General features: G+C 45.6%; 1 protein-coding gene across 3 annotated transcripts in view; it reads right to left on the bottom strand.

Annotated features, from left to right (window-relative positions):
- Positions 1-7,061: 7,061 nt before the first annotated feature.
- Positions 7,062-20,412, bottom strand: part of LDAH (lipid droplet associated hydrolase) — a 108,388-nt gene continuing 95,037 nt past the window's right edge. For 2 of the 3 annotated variants that reach the window (XM_047852695.1, XM_047852696.1), the window contains exon 7: positions 9,012-11,143. In XM_047852695.1, the coding sequence (XP_047708651.1) occupies positions 10,919-11,143 (225 nt within the window). In that variant the 3' untranslated portion in view covers positions 9,012-10,918. Of the gene's footprint in view, positions 7,222-9,011; positions 11,144-20,412 lie in introns of those variants that run through there. The other variant, XM_047852697.1, reaches the window with a different exon arrangement.

Below are 20,412 nucleotides of genomic sequence, written 5' to 3'. Positions count from 1 at the left end.
ACCTGGGGGCAGGCATCAGGACAGCTGCTTCTTCTCTTTCTTTCAGGACAGCTTCTTTTCTTTCTTTCTTTCTTTCTTTCTTTCTTTCTTTCTTTTCTCTTTCTTTCTTTCTTTCTTTCTTTCTTTTTTTTTTCTTTCTTTCTTTCTTTTTTTATGGCCTGGATAATGGTGGCAGAGTTTACCATGAAGAAACACTAGAAGGGAGGAGTCAAAAGATGTTATTCATAGTTTTTCAGACAGCTCTGCCTTTTGTGCCTGGAGCCTTCTGGCCATTTCAGCTAGAGCAAGCTTCTTCCTCCTTTTGTGCCATTTTTGGACTTGAATCTGTTAAATAGTTAAATCTTGATGGGGCTCGAGGCGAGAGAAGCCTGTTCTTGTCCGGAAGTCCACGCTTCCCTTTTGTGGAGTCTCCTACCTGGATGTAGCTGCATGAAGGCTGGGGGTTGGCTCTGGTCGTTGGGTCGGGGATACTCTCTGCTCATGATGCACACACATCCAGCTTCCCCAGAGCTTGGCCTCTCCCTACCCGCCCCCAAAACTGTCTGTGGAGGCTCTGTGCCTGCAGCTGGCCTGGGACTTGGCCATAGGCCTCCTGACTGGGCAGACGTCGCTTGGGGCTTCACAATGGCGGCAGCAGCAGTTTCGGCAGAGCAACCAGGGGAAGGTGGAGTCAAAGAGTGTGAGATCATCAAAAAAACTGGTATGCGTTTCTCTTTTTTTTTAATGTTTATTTTATTTTTGAGAGAGAGAGCGTGAGCAGGGGAGGGACAGAGAGGGAAGGAGACACAGAATCTGAAGCAGTCTCTAGGCTCCAAGCTGTCAGCACAGCCCGATGCAGGGCTTGAACCCACGAACCGAGAGATCGTGAGCCGAAGTTGGATGCTCAACTGACTGAGCCACCCAGGTGCCCCAAAACTGGTCTGCATTTCAAGCTGTGCTTAGAGTTGTTGAAAAGTACAAGCACGTCCTCCCAGCAGCACAAGTGGAGGGCGATGATCCTCTCGCTCCTGCCTGTGCAGGTCTCCAGGGAGTAATCCTGTGATGTCACTCACATCGGTGTGTGTGAATGTCTGGGTCTGGGCTGCGAGAGAAAGGGCTGGTTTCTCTCCCGTGCATCCCCCTACAATGACAAGAGGGCTGCAGCATGCATGGAAGCTTCCAGAGAGAGGGGTATCTATAGTCCGGTGAGTCTGTTGACGGGACAGACAGCTGTGCACGCTGGCATATGAAGCACTTTCTTCTGCGAGTTTAGAAACTCTTCATCCCAGAGAGGCTCACCTGGTAAAAGCTGTAGTGGCAGAAATTTTGTATCCTTTTTCTAAGTCAGTTATAGGGAGCTGAAATAAGTTGTCTAGAAAAACAAGGAAAAGCTTCTGATGGTCAAGTCCCAGGCACCTTTCAGCCTGGCAGTACAGACCTTTCCGGATGCGGCCAGCGGCTTTGGTTTTGCGTTTCTAGTTTACGATCTTTTGAGCTGTTGGCAAACAGGAGTGTGGTGCAGCAGTAGCTGGAGATGTGGCTAGGCAGGAGGTGGGCCCGTGGCTGTCTTCTTTGCAAAGTCCTCTCTGCACTGCTCCAACTAGCAGTGGCGAACACACCCGCCTACGGCGGGGCGAGATGCCTGTTCTGAGCTTACGCCCTGCTCCGACACTTGGCTGCAGGAATCTAGAACCTCATCTGAACCTTCTTTCTGGTGCCGAGGTGTGCTTGTGGCTGAACAAAAACCAGATTCCCTGTAAGGCTTACTCATCGGAGTCCTGCTGAATTGGAGGCAAACACAAACCAGTGGGAGGCACACAGGCCGCACTTCCCCTGAGGGCCCTTCCTGGGATGCAAGATGGGAAGGGGCAAGGTGGTTTGGGGAATCTGCCACACGTTGTAGCTGTTTTACATACTTGCACATCTTCCCGACAAGCCTGGCTTCTCTCAGACCTCTTACACCTGGGCAGCCCTAGCCTGGACTTCTCAGCGGAGTGAGTCTGACGGTGTACAGAAAGCCTTTCCTGGTCTGCATGTTTATGTCCGAGCACATGAAGGCTGCCGAGGGCAGCAAAAGACACACGTGTCCGAGGTTTCCCCCGGGGCTCGGGACGGCAATAACTTGGCTTGAGGTTGAGCAGGCTGGTTTGAGGAAGGGGTGCCTTCACAAGCAGGACTTATTTTTCTTTGCAACTTATATTTCCGGGTCAGGGCCGATCAGAGTCCGAGGAAAGCCAGCCATTCAGCATTCTGTTTAGAAAATGATGATGCATGTTCAGGGAGAAAGCAAGAATGTATTTTCTGGCTGGGAAATACTCAAGTGTTCCAAGCCAGGAACAGAGACTCTGGAAAGTGGAATTTCTCTGGCATTCTCTGCCTTGAATAAATCACAGCTTGAACATAAGCTTCCCTACAATAATTGCTGGTTTGTCATTGCTGTTGTTGTTTTGGATTTTTGTGTTTGTTTGTTTGTTTGTTTGTTTTGTATTTCACTTTTTACGGTAGTGCAAACAACTTTTATGTTTTCTGTGACAAAGAGTCATAACTGAGTCACCTTAGGCCTTTCAGCTGGAAGTATTTTGTCCCAAATGAAAATGTTAATGCATTTTTTTTTTACAAGGATTAGCATGCTGACTGCAACTTGCCCTTCAGCACATGAGACAAGGAGATTCTGAAAAGTTTGGAAAACTTTTAATACACATACGTATATATGTTTGTATAAAGAGGTTTCTGCAGAACTCTTGCACCAGCTTGTAGCATCCCTCTGTTTAAGCAGGCTCTGCTTTAAGGTGGCCAGTAGCTGCCTGCCCCTTAGTGAGCCACCTTGACCCCGCTGCCAATACTGTGATTTTAAGGAAATGGGCAAAACTCAAAGTGACAGGAATGCTGTCACAGCTCAATACATACCAAAATGTATTATTTTGATGGGGGTTGAAGTCCCTTTCATTTTGCAATGATACCCACTATTTCTCAGCTTTGCTCGGGAGTAAGACGGGAAAAGTGGTGAGAATTTTAAACTCACTGAATGCAAGTTGAACTCTCCTTTGCTAGCAGTCCTTCTAGCTCTGGTTTGGCCAGAGCAGAGCTCTGAGACTTGGAGGCTGGAGACCAGGCTGTATCCCTGCTGTTCCACGGGCCACTGGGGCAGCATGAACTGATGTCGTGAATGCTGCCCATGCCCAGGGTGGTTGGCAGGGAGCTCTTCAAGGTCAGGTACAAACCCACTGTGTATATGTATTCTCAAGTTTAAATAGATTGTACATATCGGAATGTAAATGAACTGTAAAACAGCAATCTCTATTTTTCTTGACGTTTCTATAGCAGTATATATTTGTTAAACATGCTTGTATACTCTTCGTTAACCATTTTAATATTTTGTACAGATAAGGTGATTAAATATTTTATTGATAAACCTGCTCCTGGCTGGTCTTTCGAGAACTGTTTTTTGCCTCGTTATTCAGCCTTTCTCTGATGGTCTTCTCCCACTGCTCAACACTAAGAATGGAAGCCAACCGTTCAGGCATTTGGATGACTGCATGGAAAGGGGGGTGCGGGGTATCGCTGGGTCTGTCCGCCTTTATGCTGACCGTCCCCCCTTGACACACCTCAGGCTGTCAAGTGCATACGGATGGGGGCCTCTGCATGGGGCTGCTGCGCCCTGGGGCTCTGTGACTGGTGTGGCTCTGCAGGACACTGCACAGCCCCACACTGCATGGGGAAGCACCCCAGCTTGGGTTCAGGGTTGAAGAGGCCAGAATGCAGTGGAAGACACTGTCCCTTTGGAAAAAGAATACTGCCTTATTTATTTATTTAATGTTTTATTTACTTTTGAGAGAGAGACACACACACACACACGGAGACAGAGACAGAGAGGGAGTAGGGGAGGAGCAGAGAGAGAGAGGGAGACACAGAATCTGAAGCAGGCTCCAGGCTCGTCAGCACAGAGCCTGATGCAGGGCTTGAACCCATGAACTATGAGATCGTGACCTGAGCTGAAGTTGGATGCTTAACTGACTGAGCCACCCTGCACTGCAGACACTGCCACTTGGGATGAGTGAACATCATCACTGCAAACACAGTCCGAGTGAAAGGTTGTGCTCTTTACAGGCCAGGCTGCTGTGGGATCTGTCTCACTTCAGAAAGCCTGAGCGCTCCCATTCCAGAGGTGGCACTGTCGAGTCTCAGAAATCCAAAGGCATAACGCCCGACGGTAGCAGCTTGCTCTGCAAGGCCAATTATAGATTTTAGGGAAACCAACAGAGTCCTGCAGCAAATGGGACGGGCCGCTTTTGCTCAGTACTCTTCAGACAAGTACAAAGATCTGCGCTCAGCGGCACTGCCTTGGCTGTCCCAGACCAGGCAGGAGATCACCGGCTACACAGCGTTCTACAGCTGTTCCGCCCTCACAACTTTTTCTACAACAGAGGAAAGAGAAAGTGATTTCATCTGTTCCTTAAGTATTTCTGGGAGAGGATGAGTGACAGAGCAGCAGTTGTGGGAAGGTGACAGGAACTGCCCTCACTAATGACTTGTTACCAGAATGACCTCCTCCAGGATCTGGGTACGGCCAGTGGGTCCCACCTATTTGCAGAGCGATGGCAGCACATGTCTACTGTAATTGGCTGTTCCTGCAGCGTGTTAATGCTAGTCTCTCTCCGGTGAAAGGTAGCTCAAGAAAGTCTGCTCCCCTTTCGCTTCTTAATTTCATTACTAAAGAGTCTTTTTCATTGGAAGGGAATTATATTCGCCTTTCAACTAACTTATGTGGTAGGTATGTGAAAGTGTAAGACTTGTGACCGTGCCATTGAAAAGTGTAGTCTCGTTATGCTGTTTACAACAATTCTTGGCTGGTTCTTCATTTTCCTATTTCTCAGTCTCCACTTGGCGTACCCTGGGCTTCCGTGGTTAGGGGGTTACCCGGTGAGCAGAGAAGGGGTAGTTACAGGGAGAAAGCAAAGTCAGGGGTGGCATTTAGCACTTTATCCTGTTCCCCAAACACTGAGGAGAGCAAGTCTGAAAGGTCCACAGTGACTGAGACTAACGGGAGGTGGAGACCTCCAGCCCTGCTCCCTCTGGCGCACCCTGGTGTGCCCAGTGCCCACTCACTGCCCAGCAGTCAAGGCACATGCGTGCCACCTGCTGTGCCGCTGAGGGTGGCGCTGCCTGACCTGGTTGTGGATGCATCGTGCTCCTGTGCTCCCGGGAATCCCGCACTCTTCTATCCAGAAGGAACAGTGATCTGGGGAGAAGCTCATCCTTTGCAACGTGTCACCAGTGTGCAGCCACCGCCTGTGAGGCTGTGGGCGTCTGCCAGTCCTAATAGCATGCAGGTGCGCGGCCCTTCGGCAGTGGCCAGTAGGAGGGAGCCCAGCTGCGGTGCGGGGCCTGAGCAGGGTGGATTTGCAGAGGCGGGATCCTAGTCCCTCTGTGAGCAGGGAGGCCCTGCAGGTGCACCCGCACCCCCTGGCTGTAATGGACGCCCAGTCACAGGGTCACATTCCCTTCCCAGGGAAGAGGAATTTTCCCATAGACTTAACCCAGCGAGGAAGTCTGTCCCAATGTAGGGAGGTCAGCACAGGTCCCTCTGCCAGAATGTCTGAGGAATGTACCACAAAATGAAAATGCTTTGCTGTCCTGGAGCATGGTCTTGTGCATTGTTGCTGTAATTCCCACTCAGGGGTGCTGCACGGGGTTCACGCTCAACAAATAATATTAATAACTGCATATTTGGTAGTTGCTAATACCCAAACTCCAGAGGCTTTCTAACCATAGAATAATGGAAATAACAGTTGCATTTGGAGGGGACCAGAATGGCCATGAAGTGTGGGGGCCTCGCTTTCTGCAGTCCCTGGAGCCAGAAAGCCAACAGTCGATGTCCTTGAGTCCGTCCGTCCCGGTTGTGCACAGCTCAGCTGAGGAAAGGCTTAAGGCAGAAAAGAGCTGGTCCACTTTACATTTCCATTTACACATTCAGTTGTGAGGGATGAAGAGCCCCTGAGACATGATTCCCTGAGAGTCCGACCGAGTGAGAGGACTGTGTTTCTTGAGACCTTGACCCTCAGGTATGGTAGAAACTTTTATTAATTTAGGTAAAACTTATTGAATATTCTGTGTGGCAGGCCCTATTCTATAAGCCCTGAGAACACAGAGATGATGAAGACACAAGTCCCATGTCCTCAAACTTTCCTTTTAAGGCTAGGGAAGAGTTTGGCAGCAGGGGCGGGGAGGAACAGACTGGAAAAGTAGAATTCTGGGAATAGCTGGTAAGTACTCCAGTAGAGACCTGGCCAGGGCACCGTGAGGGCTCCCTCCCTCTGGGGGGAGGAAGGGTCTATGCTGTGGGGCAGGAGTAGTTGGCGTTTGGGGCCGAGTCTGGGGGTGGGCAGTAGAGACATGGGCACTCTCAGAGCTGGAGCAGTTGACTCCAATGTTCTCAGGGTGCAGGTGCGGTCAGAGACACCAGTGCCTGAAGGGCCAAGGCGGCTGTGGTAGAGAGCAGAGGTCAGAAGGAGGGACAAGGCAGCTGTGGCAGAGAGCAGAGGTCAGAAGGAGGGACAAGCAGCCTCTGCTGTGACTCCTTGCAATTCACTGCCCTATGTACCCCAGCCCCACCTCCCGCCACACACTCTGCTCCCTCATTCTTCTCAAACTATTCCATTGTTACCAACCACGTGACCTGCCAACCTGGCCCTCATTTCCCTTCTCTCCACTCCTGTGCCAGCCCTCTGCTCTTGCTGGACTGCCCACTGGTGCCTCCAGGAGGCAGCACGGTGCCGTGTAAAGGGGAGGGATCTTGGCTCTGGAGTAGAGGCTGCCTTTGAATTCCTGCCACCTCTCAGTAGCTGTGAGCTCTTCAGCCAGTCACTTACCTGTCACCTTTGTGGTAATCCATAGTGAGTGTGGCCATAATCTCATGGGACCACGAGGCCCACATGAAACAATGTGAAGGGAGGGCGGTGGCTTCTCTGGGCTCTCTCCTCTCTCTCACCTGTCCTTCTGGTACTAGGAGCAGTCTCCTCCACTCTCCTTTTGGGGGTTTCCTCTTCACAGAACTATGGCAACCTAGAGCCTTCAGTCTGGTGGGAGAGGCCAGACCCATGTTCCACAGTGGTTCCCCACATGGCCCAAAGTGAGATGTGTTCACAGAGCACACTTAGTTCCAGCCACTGACCTCTCTTTAAACCTCATTTTCCATGGGACAGTGCGGCCCAAGTATGTCCTCTTCTTTCCTGCAAGAGAAGGCTAGGAACAAAGATGATGTCTCATGTTAAGGAATGTTTTGCTTCCTGCATCTTTTCTAAATCTACCGTAAGGTCCTCAAGGTGCTGTTTGAGCATCCTCTGCTCTGTGTGGGAAGACTGCATGGCCTTGGGCCACACAGCTGAGGGGGGAGGGGGGTGACTCTTCCTCCCCCTGAGTATGAACCAGAAATGTTAAGACTGCAAGAATCAAGTTGCAGGCTGGGTGAAAAAATGCAGAAGCTGAGATGTCACCGGGTCCTCCGCTGCACCAAAGAGAAGACACAGTAAGAGAAAAGCAAGTTTGCTAGCCTTTTCTTTTAGCTACCATTTTACAGAGCATCTACAGTAAGCCAGACAAGGTGCTAGATGCTATACTCATGAACTCAATTAACCCATTAAAAATAAACAAAAGCCTTCCTCAAATCTAAAATCCCATCAGTGCAGAGTCCAATGTGGGGCTCGAATTCACAAAATGTGAGATCATGACCTGAGCCAAAACCGAGTTGGACACACATAACTGACTGAGCCATGCAGGCGCCCCAAAGAACTTTACTTTCTAGAAAAGCATCCATGAGAGACAGATGCAGGAGAGAGCATGGTGGCTTTTTAAAAATTATTTTTATAGATTTCAAACTCATCTCAAACTTACAAAAAAGTTACAAGTACCAAGAACATTTTGTTTCCTCTGAACCATGTGAGAGCAAACGGACATGATGCCCCAGCCCACCCCCAGACACTTCAGTGTGTCTGCAGAGTACAAATAAGGACATCCTCTTTTCCACAATCCAACCACTGAAGTCAGAAAATGAACACTGATCTCTTACTCCCAGTTCATCTGTAGATCCCAGTCAAGTTGTACAAACTTCCCAACAATGTTTTTTAAAGAAAGCATCTAATTCAGAATCAAGCATTGCATTAAGTTATCATGTCTTTTTAGTCTAATATGGAATTAATTTTAATATAATGTAGGGTGAAGAAAAAAAAATCAAGCCTTTAGAGGTCCCTGGCTCTCCAAGGGTTGGGTGGAGAGGTGGATGGTGAGAGGTGCCTGGCCACCTCGAACATGAGAGCCCCAGGAAGTGCCTCTGGAGATTCTCTCTGTCCCCTGGCCCAGAGCAGCCTGGCCAAGGCCACTGGTCATGACTCCAGCTTAGACTTTTCACTCAGCACTAGATAAACCCATATGAAGCAAAATATATATTTTTTAATGTTTATTTTTGAGACACACACACACATACACACACACAATGTTAGTGGGGGAGGGGCAGAGAGAGGAGGAGATAACAGACTCTGAAGTAGGCTCCAGGCTCAGAGCTGTCAGCACAGAGCCCGACGTGGGGCTCAACCTCATGAACCATGAGATCATGACCTGAGCCCAAGTTGGATGCTCAACCGGCCACCCAGGCGCCCCATTAATCCTATCTTTTAAGTAAGGACACTGATGCATGGAGAAATTAGAGAAAGTTGTCTAAAAATCACACAGGTGACAAGGCCTCCAGAGTTCCTGTATACCTTATCATGTCATATATATGCATAGAAATATTCAGTGCTTTAATTCCTAAGGAAATGAACTCCAATCTCCTGAAATCAGATTCTTCTCTAAAAGGAGGAATGAGAAAATCCAACAGAGAGACTTGGGTCCAAGTCTAACTCAGGAGGCCTGTTCAGATGGTACCATGCACCCCCACCCCCCATACAGAGGTCAGGCCAGGCAGTTCTAAGTGTTGGTTAAACATTTATTTTGAAAATTCATTTGGCGATTAGATGATAAACAGAAAACGAGCCCGTATCTTCTACTTTTCATCATTTATTTAAGCTCTGAAAAACCACCATAAGACACAATGTCATATATACGGACAGAGTAATACAAACTAATGCTGAAAGGAGCTGGCGATGCTATTATTCTCTGAGTAGGTGTGATTCACCAGGACTTGGTCAAGGGCTTCAAGTTAGTACTATGAGCATCTCCTATGTGCAAGGCAGTTCAGAGCTGTGAATCTGAGCTTCTGACACCAGATTTCCAGAAGGCCCACCCACACAGCGGCCAATCAGGATTTCGTGTATAGCCCTATGCCAGTGGCCTGTGTGTCTCCTGGTTTATCTCCGGGGCCAGGAGCACTTGGCTCTTCCCCTCTGAGAAGTCATTTGCTCTGATGCAGATGCCATGCCAAGGCACAGTAACTCGTTCAACCCTCACCACTGGGTTGGCAGCATATCAGAGCTGAAGCTTTCATCAGGGGGCTTTAGACTTTGAAAGGAAGGACAACATTCTATTGTTCTTTCGGAATGATAACGCCATGAGGGGTCTCCTCTAGGAAAAAAACTGAATGTTTTTGATCAACTGTCAACTATTACTGCTGTCAGTGGGATTTATTGGCTCCTAGGATCCCAGGATTGAGTCATTTTAGGGAAGGCAGAAATATTGTGAGCCTGCTCTAGGCTGGAGAACAAGCTTCTTCTCTACTGGTCCTCAAGGCATCCAGAGAAGGTGAATTCACATAATTTAATGGATTGTTTTGGTTCATTAGTAAAATAACTTCTTTCCAACTCACAAAGCCAAGGCAGAAATGTAGAACTCATTTATGGTCCTTCTCTATTCAGCAATTGAAAGATGCCCTCTCAAAAATTACTTACTGGACGATTTGCAGAAGAAAAGAACCATGGCATAGCTAAGCACTCTATCCTCAATGCCTAGCACAGTACTTAGCTCATAGCTGGCCCTCAGTGTACTTTTATTAGAAAAAACACAGAAGGGGCAAGTCCACGAGGCAGGTACAGACCGGCTTTGGACAACCCAGGGCCTCCCCATCCGGGCCCTGCAGAAGAGGAGCCTGCAGCGAGCTCACAACCTGGCAGGCTCAGCACAGAGCTTGCTGGCTGTCTTGCAGCAGGAGGCACAGTCAGGATCCTTCAACAGCTCTTCCTGGTTCCTTCACCAGTGGAATGTCTGGTGAACTTTATTCTCTGTGTAATGCAGGAAGATCAGGAAGTCTCACTCCTCAGAGAAGCTTTTTAGAGATGGAGACAAGCAGTACCTCCCCTGATGTTGGCCCCGCTGGGGGCCTGTGACCCAATGCAATGTAGTAACAGGTCGGAGCAGGGGGTGGGGGGAGGTCCTGCAGGCTGGCCTGGCATCCAGTCTGATTCTGATGAGCTCAGCCAGGACCTGTACAAAGTTAGTCCGGGCTGATCTCTAGCTCCTGTCCTTAAGGGAGACCCAGGTCCACTGCCAAGACCCACTAGTCATCACTTCCTGCTATTGGAATGTGCGTCCTCATGATCACATACACTTACATTTCTGACTATACACTTAGCATTCACTGATCTCTTTTACATTTTTGTAATTTCCTCTAGGAGAGCCTGTTCTACAAGGTAACTCAATTAAAACCAACTGAATTTAGACCTCCTTTTGTCTGCAAGGATCCTGTCCACTAGAATAAACTGCATAGTGCCAAATGTGTATCCCGTGCCAACAGAAAAGGTCTTGTTTAGATCACTGATCACTGAGTCTTGGGCGAATGTTTCTGTTAAGCCTATGGCATATTTCACCAACTGGGCTTACTTCAGTCTGTAGTGTGGGGAGCTAGCTCAGAGCTGACAGCAAGCCACGTCTTCTAGTATCAGACATTACACTGGACACTTACCTACTAAGTACACTACTAACTACTAAGAGACAGCACACCTACCACTGCTATGTACTAGCTGTCAGTGACGCTTCCATGTGTCAGGGCTTCTATTTTGGACAGATCATCCTTTAGCCAGTCAGCTATCATGCCAGCCATTTCTCCGTAAAAATGGATGATAAAACCATGAGGTAATTTTTTCTCGCAGAGTCGAATATCTCCTTCTGGAAAATCTTTCTTGATGTCTTCATAGTATTTTGTTGGACACCAAGCATCCATAGTACCATAGTAAAATGTAAGCTAAAAGACAAGACAAAAACATTTTATTAGAAAACACTTCCTCTGCCAACACAAACATGACACCAGCAACCTGCAATGCTCTGGTAACAGCCCCTGTACCTGGCCCTATAAGATAGCCGCAAGCCTCCCTCCAGACCATGGCTCTCTTAAGGAAGTGACCTTGATGGTTTATGAGAGTGAATTAAGAGGCATCTGATGGAAAGAAACCCATCCCCACATAGGGAGAGTCTTGTGTGATAGATTCCCCACGATTCACTAAAAGGACATGCCAGCAAAGTTGTGTACATTGAGGCTGGGATGGACACTGGAGAGAAGGCTGTGGAGGACAGGGAGGAGTGACTGAGACATGATCGCTGAAGGACTAGTGACCATTCATACACACTTCACAGTTTTCACGCAGCCACATGGTAGACATATGGATATGTTTGTTGAATGCATCCAAAGAGGAACTAGAGAGACTCAGGCTTCTCAATGTAGCAGACGAAAAGTGATCAGAATCCTGAGAGTGTCTGTAACATTTCTGAATAGGCTCCATGCAGCAGGAGAGTATGCAGATTCAGTGGGCAGGTGATATAATCATGCTCCAGGTGACAGCAAGCAGCTGCATGGAGACAGAGCCTCCTTTAAGACATTACTAAGACCCTTACTGGATACTGATCTATATACCTGCCCATGACACACACACACACACACACACACACACACACACACACACACACACAAACACACACATACACACACGCACAAATATGTGTATGTACGTATATACACGAATGTGTATATGTGTATGGGTACATACGTATATATGCACATACAGGTATCCCCTGCTTTTCCGAAGTTCATGTTATGCCACTTTGCTTTTATGAAACACCTATGTTAGCATCTGTTTTCGCTAAACAAAAGACACCCGAAGCGGATTTTCGTTTTTATGAACAAAAGCTAAAAGCAAAAATAGTGTTCAGTGTTTGTTTGGCAGTGGGCAGGTACAGAGGCAGCGCACACCTGGAAGAGGGAGTGGCTCCACCACGCTCCTTCCCCTGGAACTACATTTCACATCAAGCCACCATAGCTTTGAACTGTGGCTGCAAGCATCTGGGCTTTACCTGGATTTATTTTGGGCACCCACTAGCATGATGTGTCCTAAAGTATCTGAAAAGCCTAAGAGAGGTTATTTTTTGGGTCTGGGAACACTCAAAAAATTTTCCATATAAATTAAGGTAATTACTTCTTTGCTTTACGTCACTTCAACTTACAAAAGGTTTTACAGGAATGCTCTACTTTTGGATAGTGGGGGAAACCTGATAAGAGCTAACAAAAGACTTCACACAATGAAGTGACACGATCAGGTCTGCATTGTAGGTCACATACTCTGGCTACAATGGCAAAGAGAGATGGGAGCAGTCAAAGTGTGTCGGGAAGATGACGCGGGACACATGTGTTATTGCCCACTAGGTGATTTTGATCTAATAGTCATTAAATCCATTATCTGAATATGGACAAGGGAGACTCTTTTGATAAAGACACTGGTCTTTATTACAATAACCTTATGACTTAACCAATATTTAAGGGAACAGTTAAAACAATACTTTAAAGAGGAAAATATGTAGACTACTCCAGAGAGTCAGTTACTAACAACTAAACCTTGAGTTGCAGACTTACTCTGAATTACTTCATAGACAGCTTTCTGGTTGTCACCTGAGGTTTTAGTTTTGAAAGCTGCAAAGGATCTGTGGCTCACAGGCTGCTCACTTCTTCTTCCCATTCTCCTGTGTTTTGCTCACTACAACCATTTGTGGGTACTCCAAAGCCCCTAAAACCAAAATTCATTTTGCCATGGCTCTTAGCAGCATATGAAGTTCTTTCTGTTGCTGGAGGACAGAGAACCTGGTGGCAGCCTGGCTCCTTCCCCTGGGTATCAGTCTCTCTACAGCTCTGCCATGCTGCAACTCCACCAGCAGAGGGTGATGATTCTGGCCAGCAACACCCTGCCCGCAGGCATTAATTACCTACCAATAGGGCTAGTAACTTTAGGTTCTCTCTAAACCATACCCTACCCTTACCCACAAGAATCTTTTAAATTATATCCAGGAAATCGAGTACGTTACAGTCCTCATGCCCAGTGGTTCGGTACTTCCTCATAGTATGAAACAGTGCTGAGAAATCTGGAAGTGCTGACTTGGGCCCATGACCGTCATGTGTGTTCCTCTGCCCCAGTGCACTCTCTTGCCTTAAGATTCCTGAATGCCGACAAAGGTGCTTTGGGAGCCCTCACACCTGCATAAGCTGGCAAAGTCTTGTGAAAAGCTCTATTGTAGAAGGATCAACTAGAGGGACAGCAAGGCAGAAAGAGCTCTCCAGGGGTCTCTGACAAGGAGCGCTCCATCACTCTGTGCACCTGCTGCTGCTTTCTGTCTCATATTTCAGAGACTATTCCTTTGGAGAGTTTAGCATTTACTTTTCAGTGAGGGAATTACAACTTAAAATGTCTTCATTGAAAAGTCCAGCTTGATGGGCTGGGAAACACCATCCCTTCCCTCACGAATGAAGGTGTGGACAGTTGAGCAGGAATAACACATGTGGATTACAGAGGCCTTACACCTACTTCAGGGTATCCAGAGACAAGTCGTGTCCAAGTAGTTAAGCTACCCAAGACATGTCCAAGGACCCTTAACACAAAGTGTGCAAGATGGCATTAACAGCGAGGATTCCAGATTTCCCATAGGTTCATCTAATTTTACTTCTTTTTTTTTTATTTAAAAAAAATTTTTTTTTCAACGTTTATTTATTTTTGGGACAGAGAGAGACAGAGCATGAATGGGGGAGGGGCAGAGAGAGAGGGAGACACAGAGTCGGAAACAGGCTCCAGGCTCTGAGCCATCAGCCCAGAGCCCGACGCGGGGCTCGAACTCACAGACGGCGAGATCGTGACCTGGCTGAAGTCGGACGCTTAACCGACTGCGCCACCCAGGCGCCCCTAATTTTACTTCTTAAGCCTCTATGACCAGTAACCATTTAGAGTGGCTGCATTTCGTTAAATCTCTAAGTAATGGTGGGGTAAGGTCTTTTTGCTTGGGTGTTTTGAAAGTTTTCTTCAGACTATATTCACTGAAGGGCAGCCTTCTATGAAAATCTTGGCTTACAAGTAAAACATGTGGTTATTCTAATGCCTTTATATACACTGGCTCAAGATACTTTCCATCCCTATAGATTAGAAGTCACAGGCAATAGATCTGGACAGAAGGCTCTGCATCTGTAACCCTAAACAGGAAACAGAAAAAGTATGGGGTGTGTGGAGCTACTAGTGGGGGGTGGGGGGAGACAGGTGAAGCAGAAAGAAAGAAAGAACTGGACACCAAAGCATGGTGGTTAAGAGTGTATATACTATTATAATATCGATGTGTCAAAACAAAGAACCATCACAACATATAATAATGAACTGCTAAAAACTGAGAATAACATGTTAAGCTCTATATTCACAGAGTCCTTACAACAATACTCTTGAGGAAGGTATTTTATCCTTATTTTACAGAAAACGAAACTGAGGCATAGTGAGATTAAGTTGTTTAAATTCAAAGAATTAGTGAGTTGTAAGGCTGGGGTATAAATCCAGAGACAACATTCCTAATCTGTACCCTTTACTATGATTTGCAATTAACAGTGAACTGACCCATGTTGTGAAGAGACAAAACCTGAAGACTGGGCAGTCTTCAACTGGCCATGAAAACTGAGAGTGACAATCAAGGGCAGGAGCAAACCCAACAACCTTCACTTACAGCCTTCTCGAAGTCTATGTAGTTCTGGGGCTCTGTGTGTCACGGGTGTAGTAACTGCTGGGACATGACCGGAACTGTTAACTAAGAACCTCAGGTTATCAGCAGGACGTTTAAATTCAGAGGTTTGTAAGAAGATAAATAATTGTTTCCTGTAGTTTTATTTCTCCTTGGCACTAGCTTTGCTATGCATGAGAATTGATAAAAAGTACACATTACTGAATGGAAATTATTCCGTGTTTCCAAACTGCTGTCATGTTAAGTAATCCGTTTCTCTATTAAACACAAAATTTAATTTTCCCAGTTTTTGTAAATTTAACTTTTCAGGACTGTGCTTTTTGCTTTTCCTCGTGTGTTCTGCAGTAAGGTGGAATTATAGTTACTAGAGTGCCTGTGCTCACAGACGTATTTTCCTTAAACATTTCAGCGTGCCCCTAAGGAGCTATGTCCCTGCAAATTGTTGCAGTTTGCTACCATTGAGAAGCCACATTTGTCTTTTCTCATGTGGGTGTTTTTTTCTCTCACTTTTTGCTGCTGAAACTAACAGATTCAAAGCAGTCTCACCAAAAATGACTCTAACCCTCCTTGCCATCTGGCGTTGGCTAAGTGGTTGAAATTCACAAGGGAGTAAATCTCACTTCTGGAGAAGCTGCCAGACTAGGGAAGAACACAGGCATGTACACACTGGCCCTTAAATACAACAGGCAGAGAAGGGTATAAAGTACTTCTGGAGTCCAAAGTAGGAAAACCTGGATTCTGCCCTGACGGAGTCCACAAACCTTTTAAAAATACTTATTTACTTTTTTTATTTTAGAGAGCGAGTGAGAGGGTGAGCAGGGGACAGGCAGAGGGGGAGAGAGAGAGAATCTTAACTGCTCTCAGTGCAGAGTCCGATGCAGGCTATATCCCACGACCCTGGGATCATGACTTGAGCTGAAATCGAGAGTCTGATGCTCAGCCGACTAGGTCACCCAGGTGCCTCAACAAATCTTTTTTTAGAACACATTTTGAGTTGTTGGCTTTTATGCATCACTAACAGAGGATTTATTTTAAGAACAAAAGAAATACCAGAAACCATCTTATGACCTAAGTTTATATATTTGATTTAGCTGATAACAAACTAAAATCACTTTCAATGATATATCTCAAAATATTAAACATGAAAAAACCCACAAGAATCCCTATCTGGTGATGTACACACACACACACACACACACACACACACACACACACAGAGGAATACTATTCAGCCATAAAAAGGAAGGAAATCCTACTGTTTGTGACAATATGGCTGGACCTTGAAGGCGTTATGCTAAGTGAAGTAAGTCAGAGAAAGACAAATACTGTGTGATTTCACTTATATGTGGAATCTAACAAAAAAAGGAACTCATAGAAACAGAGAGGAGAGTGGTAGTTGCCAGAGACGGGCGGACAGTGGGGATGGGTGGAAGGATTGGGTGAAGGGGGTCAAAAAGTACAAACTTCCAGTTATGAGTAAGCCCTGGGGGGTTTAATGCAGGGCCTGCGACTAGAGTCAGCAGCACCGTACTGTGTATTTAAAAGTTGCTAAGACAGCAGATCTTAAAAGCTTTCATAGCAAGAAATTTAAATTTGTAACTATGTGAGGTGATTATGTTAACTAAACTTGCTGTGGTAATCATTTTGCAATATATACATATATCACATTCATTATGTTGTATACCTTAAATTAATACAATGTTTTACCTTGATTATATCTCAATAAAGCTGGAAAAAATCTCTATTTGTATTACTTTTCTCTATTCAACAATCCAGAGGACTACAGGCATTATAGGAATCACAGGCCTAATAAAAGTGTTTCATAGTCTTAGAATGTTACTTCTTTTCTTTCTCTTTCTTTCCTTTCTTCCTTCCTTCCTCATTCATTCATTCATTCATTTTATTAACCTTACGCATAAGCTGAATTTTATTTTATATTATTTATTTATTTTTAAGTTTTTTAATGTTTATTTTTGAGAGAGAGAGAGGGAAGGAGAAGGGGCAGAGAGGGGGACACAGAATCCAAGGCAGACTCCAGGCTCTGAGCTGTCAGCATAGAGCCCAACGTGGGGCTCAAACTCACGAACTGTGAGATCATGACCTGAGCCGAAGTCGGACGCTCAACCGACTGAGCCACCCAGGCGCCCCATGCATAAGCTGAATTTTAGAAGCTCCTTAGAATATAATTCATCATAAAGCCAAGTTTGGTATAAGCTAGTTCTTGGCAGTTTAACAAAGTGAACTTCCTCTCTTCAAGTGGTCTTCGAGCGATCTGTTTCATGATACGGTGTAGACTAGAGCAGAGGAGCAAATAGTGCTTCAGGGCCATCATGCTCAGAGTGAAAGGGCTTCTCATAAAGCCTTTGTGTTCTATTATGGTAAAATAATCTGTGAAACTGCTCAAGTTCATTATGCAGTCACAGGGAGAGAGCATGGTGCAGCGTGCAGAACTTGGGCCCTGGGCCATACCTGCCTAGACCGGAATTTTGGTTCTTCTATCACTAGCGTTCTTCTATCACTAGTTGTTCCCTTAGACTAGTTTCTTAGCCTGTCTGTGCCTGTTTCCTCATCAGCAAGGTGGGGATAGAACAGCTACCTTGTGGGGTGGTAAGGATTAGAAAACAAAGCACATCAAGCACTTGGCATATAGTAAGCACTCTTAAAGGACACTGGTGATAACAATGAGGACAAAGGGATCTCCTGTGGGGGCAAAATCTGTCTCGATTCTTCCCTACAGTGAGAGTTGTGCTCAGATCAGAGGAAAAAGAAGCCATAGGACCTTAACATAATTTTTGAGAAAATATATTTTCTTCTGATAAGCTGCTTTTGATGTAAGTCAGGCTCAGAAAATGTGGAAGTAAAGAGACTGTCTTTTTTTCCATTGGATAATCTTTCCTGCTTTGTCAAAGATTTGTTGGCCATACATTTGTGGGTCCAATTCTGAAGTCTCTATTCTATTCCATTGGTCTATGTGCCTGTTTTTGTGCCAATACCATGCTGTCTTGATGATTACAGCTTTGTAGTAGAGGCTGAAGTCTGGGATTGTGATGCCTCCTGCTTTGGTTTTCTTCTTCAATATTACTTTGGCTATTTGGGGTACTTTGTGGTTCCATACAAATTTTAGGATTGCTTGTTCTGGCTTCAAGAAGAATGCTGGTGCAATTTTGATTGGGGTTGCATTGAATGTGTAGATTGGTTTGGGTAGTATTGACATTACAATATTTATTCTTCCAATCCACGAGCACGGAATGTTTTTTCATTTCTTTGTATCTTCTTCACTTTCCTTCATAAGCTTTCTATAATTTTCAGCATACAGATCTTTTACATCTTTGGTTAGGATTATTCCTAGGTATTTTATGATTCTTGGTGCAATTGTGAATGGGATCAGTTTCTTTATTTGTCTTTCTGTTGCTTCATTATTAGTGTATAAGAATACAACTGATTTCTGTACATTAATTTTGTATCCTGAGACTTTGCTGAATTCATGTATCAGTTCTAGCAGACTTTTGGTGGAGTCTATCGGGTTTTCCATGTATAGTATCATGCCATCTGCAAAAAGTGAAAGCTTGACATCTCTTTAACAAATGGTGCTGGGAGAACTGGACAGTAACATGCAGAAGAATGAAACTGGACCACTTTCTTACACCAATCATAAAGAGAAACTCAAAATGGATGAAGGACCTGAATGTGAGACAGGAAACCATCAAAACCCTAGAGGAGAAAGCAGGAAAAAACCTCTCTGACCTCAGCCACAGCAATTTCTTACTTGACACATCCCCAAAGGCAAGGGAATTAAAAGCAAAAATGAACTATTGGGATCTCATCAAGATAAAAAGCTTCTGCACTGCAAAGGAAACAATCAACAAAACTAAAAGGCAACCGATGGAATGGGAGAAGATATTTGCAAATGACATATCGGATAAAGGGCTAGTATCCAAAATCTATAAAGAACTCACCAACTCCACACCCAAAAAATAAGTAATCCAGTGAAGAAATGGGCAGAAGACATGAATAGACACTTTTCTAAAGAAGACATCCAGATGGCCAACAGGCACATGAAAAGATGCTCAACATCACTCCTCATCAGGGAAATACAAATCAAAACCACACTGGGATACCACCTCATGCTGGTCAGAGTGGCTAAAATGAACAAATCAGGAGACTACAGATGCTGGAGAGGATGTGGAGAAACAGGAACCCTCTTACACTGTTGGTGGGAATGCAAACTGGTGCAGTCACTCTGGAAAACAGTGTGGAGGTTCTTAAAAAAATTAAAAATAGATCTACCCTATGACCCAGCAATAGCACTGCTAGGAATTTACCCAAGGGATATAGGAGTGCTGATGCATAGGGGCACTTGTACCCCAATGTTTAAGGCAGCACTTTCAACAATAGCCAAATTATGGAAAGAGCATAAATATCCATCAACTGATGAATGGATAAAGAAGATGTGGTTTATAGATACAACGGAATACTACTTGGCAATGAGAAGGAATGAAATCTGGCCATTTGTAGCAACGTGGATGGAACTGGAGAGTGTTATGCTAAGTGAAATAAGTCAGGCAGAGAAAGACAGATACCATACGTTTTCACTCATATGTGGATCCTGAGAAACTCAACAGAAGACCAGGGGCGAGGGGAAGGGGGAAAAAAAAGTTAGAGAGAGGGAAGGAGGCAAACTATAAGAGACTCTTAAATACTGAGGACAAACTGAGGGTTGATGGGGGGTGGAGGGGAGGGGAAAGTGGGTGATGGGCATTGAGGAGGGCACCTGTTGGGATGAGCACTGGGTGTTGTATGGAAACCAATCTGACAAATAAATTTCATATTAAAAACATATGGAGGGGTGCCTGAGTGGCTCAGTCGGGTAAGCGCCGACTTCGGCTCAAGACATGATCTTGCGGTTCGTGAGTTTGAGCCCCGCGTCGGGTTCTGTGCTGACAGCTCGGAGCCTGGAGCCTGCTTCGGATTCTGTGTCTCCCTCTCTCTCTCTCTCTCTCTCTGCCCCTCCTCCACTCATGCTCCGTCTCTCAAAAATAAATAAACATTAAAAAAATTTTAAAAGAAATATGGAAGTAATATACACTTTCTTTAAGCCTAAAGCAAAGTGTGTTATTATATACATTATCATGTATAGCAAACATGCACTCTACACACACACACACACACACACACACACACACACACACACTGTATTCCCGTGAAAAGATCATGGGGAAAGACATTAGTTAGAAGATCCAAGATCAGTCATCAACCAAACAAACAGTGAAGCACAACCCCTGTCTGCAAGCCACCACTCATGCTCAGCTCACTGAGTGGACGCTCAGCCACTTTACTTATAAATGAGACCTGGAGCCTACACTGCAGCACCATCTGGGTATTCCTGGTTGAGTATCTTCCAAAATGAAGGATGGCACCAGCATTCGGAGACTACCCTCCTGGTAGGGCTCACCGAGGGAGCCCCTGGGCAGTGGAGATAAG

Source organism: Prionailurus viverrinus, chromosome A3, assembly GCF_022837055.1.
Source record: "Prionailurus viverrinus isolate Anna chromosome A3, UM_Priviv_1.0, whole genome shotgun sequence".
NCBI lineage: Eukaryota > Metazoa > Chordata > Mammalia > Carnivora > Felidae > Prionailurus > Prionailurus viverrinus.
The sequence above is the reverse complement of the archived record's forward strand: the minus strand, read 5'-3'. Positions and strand labels throughout refer to the sequence as shown.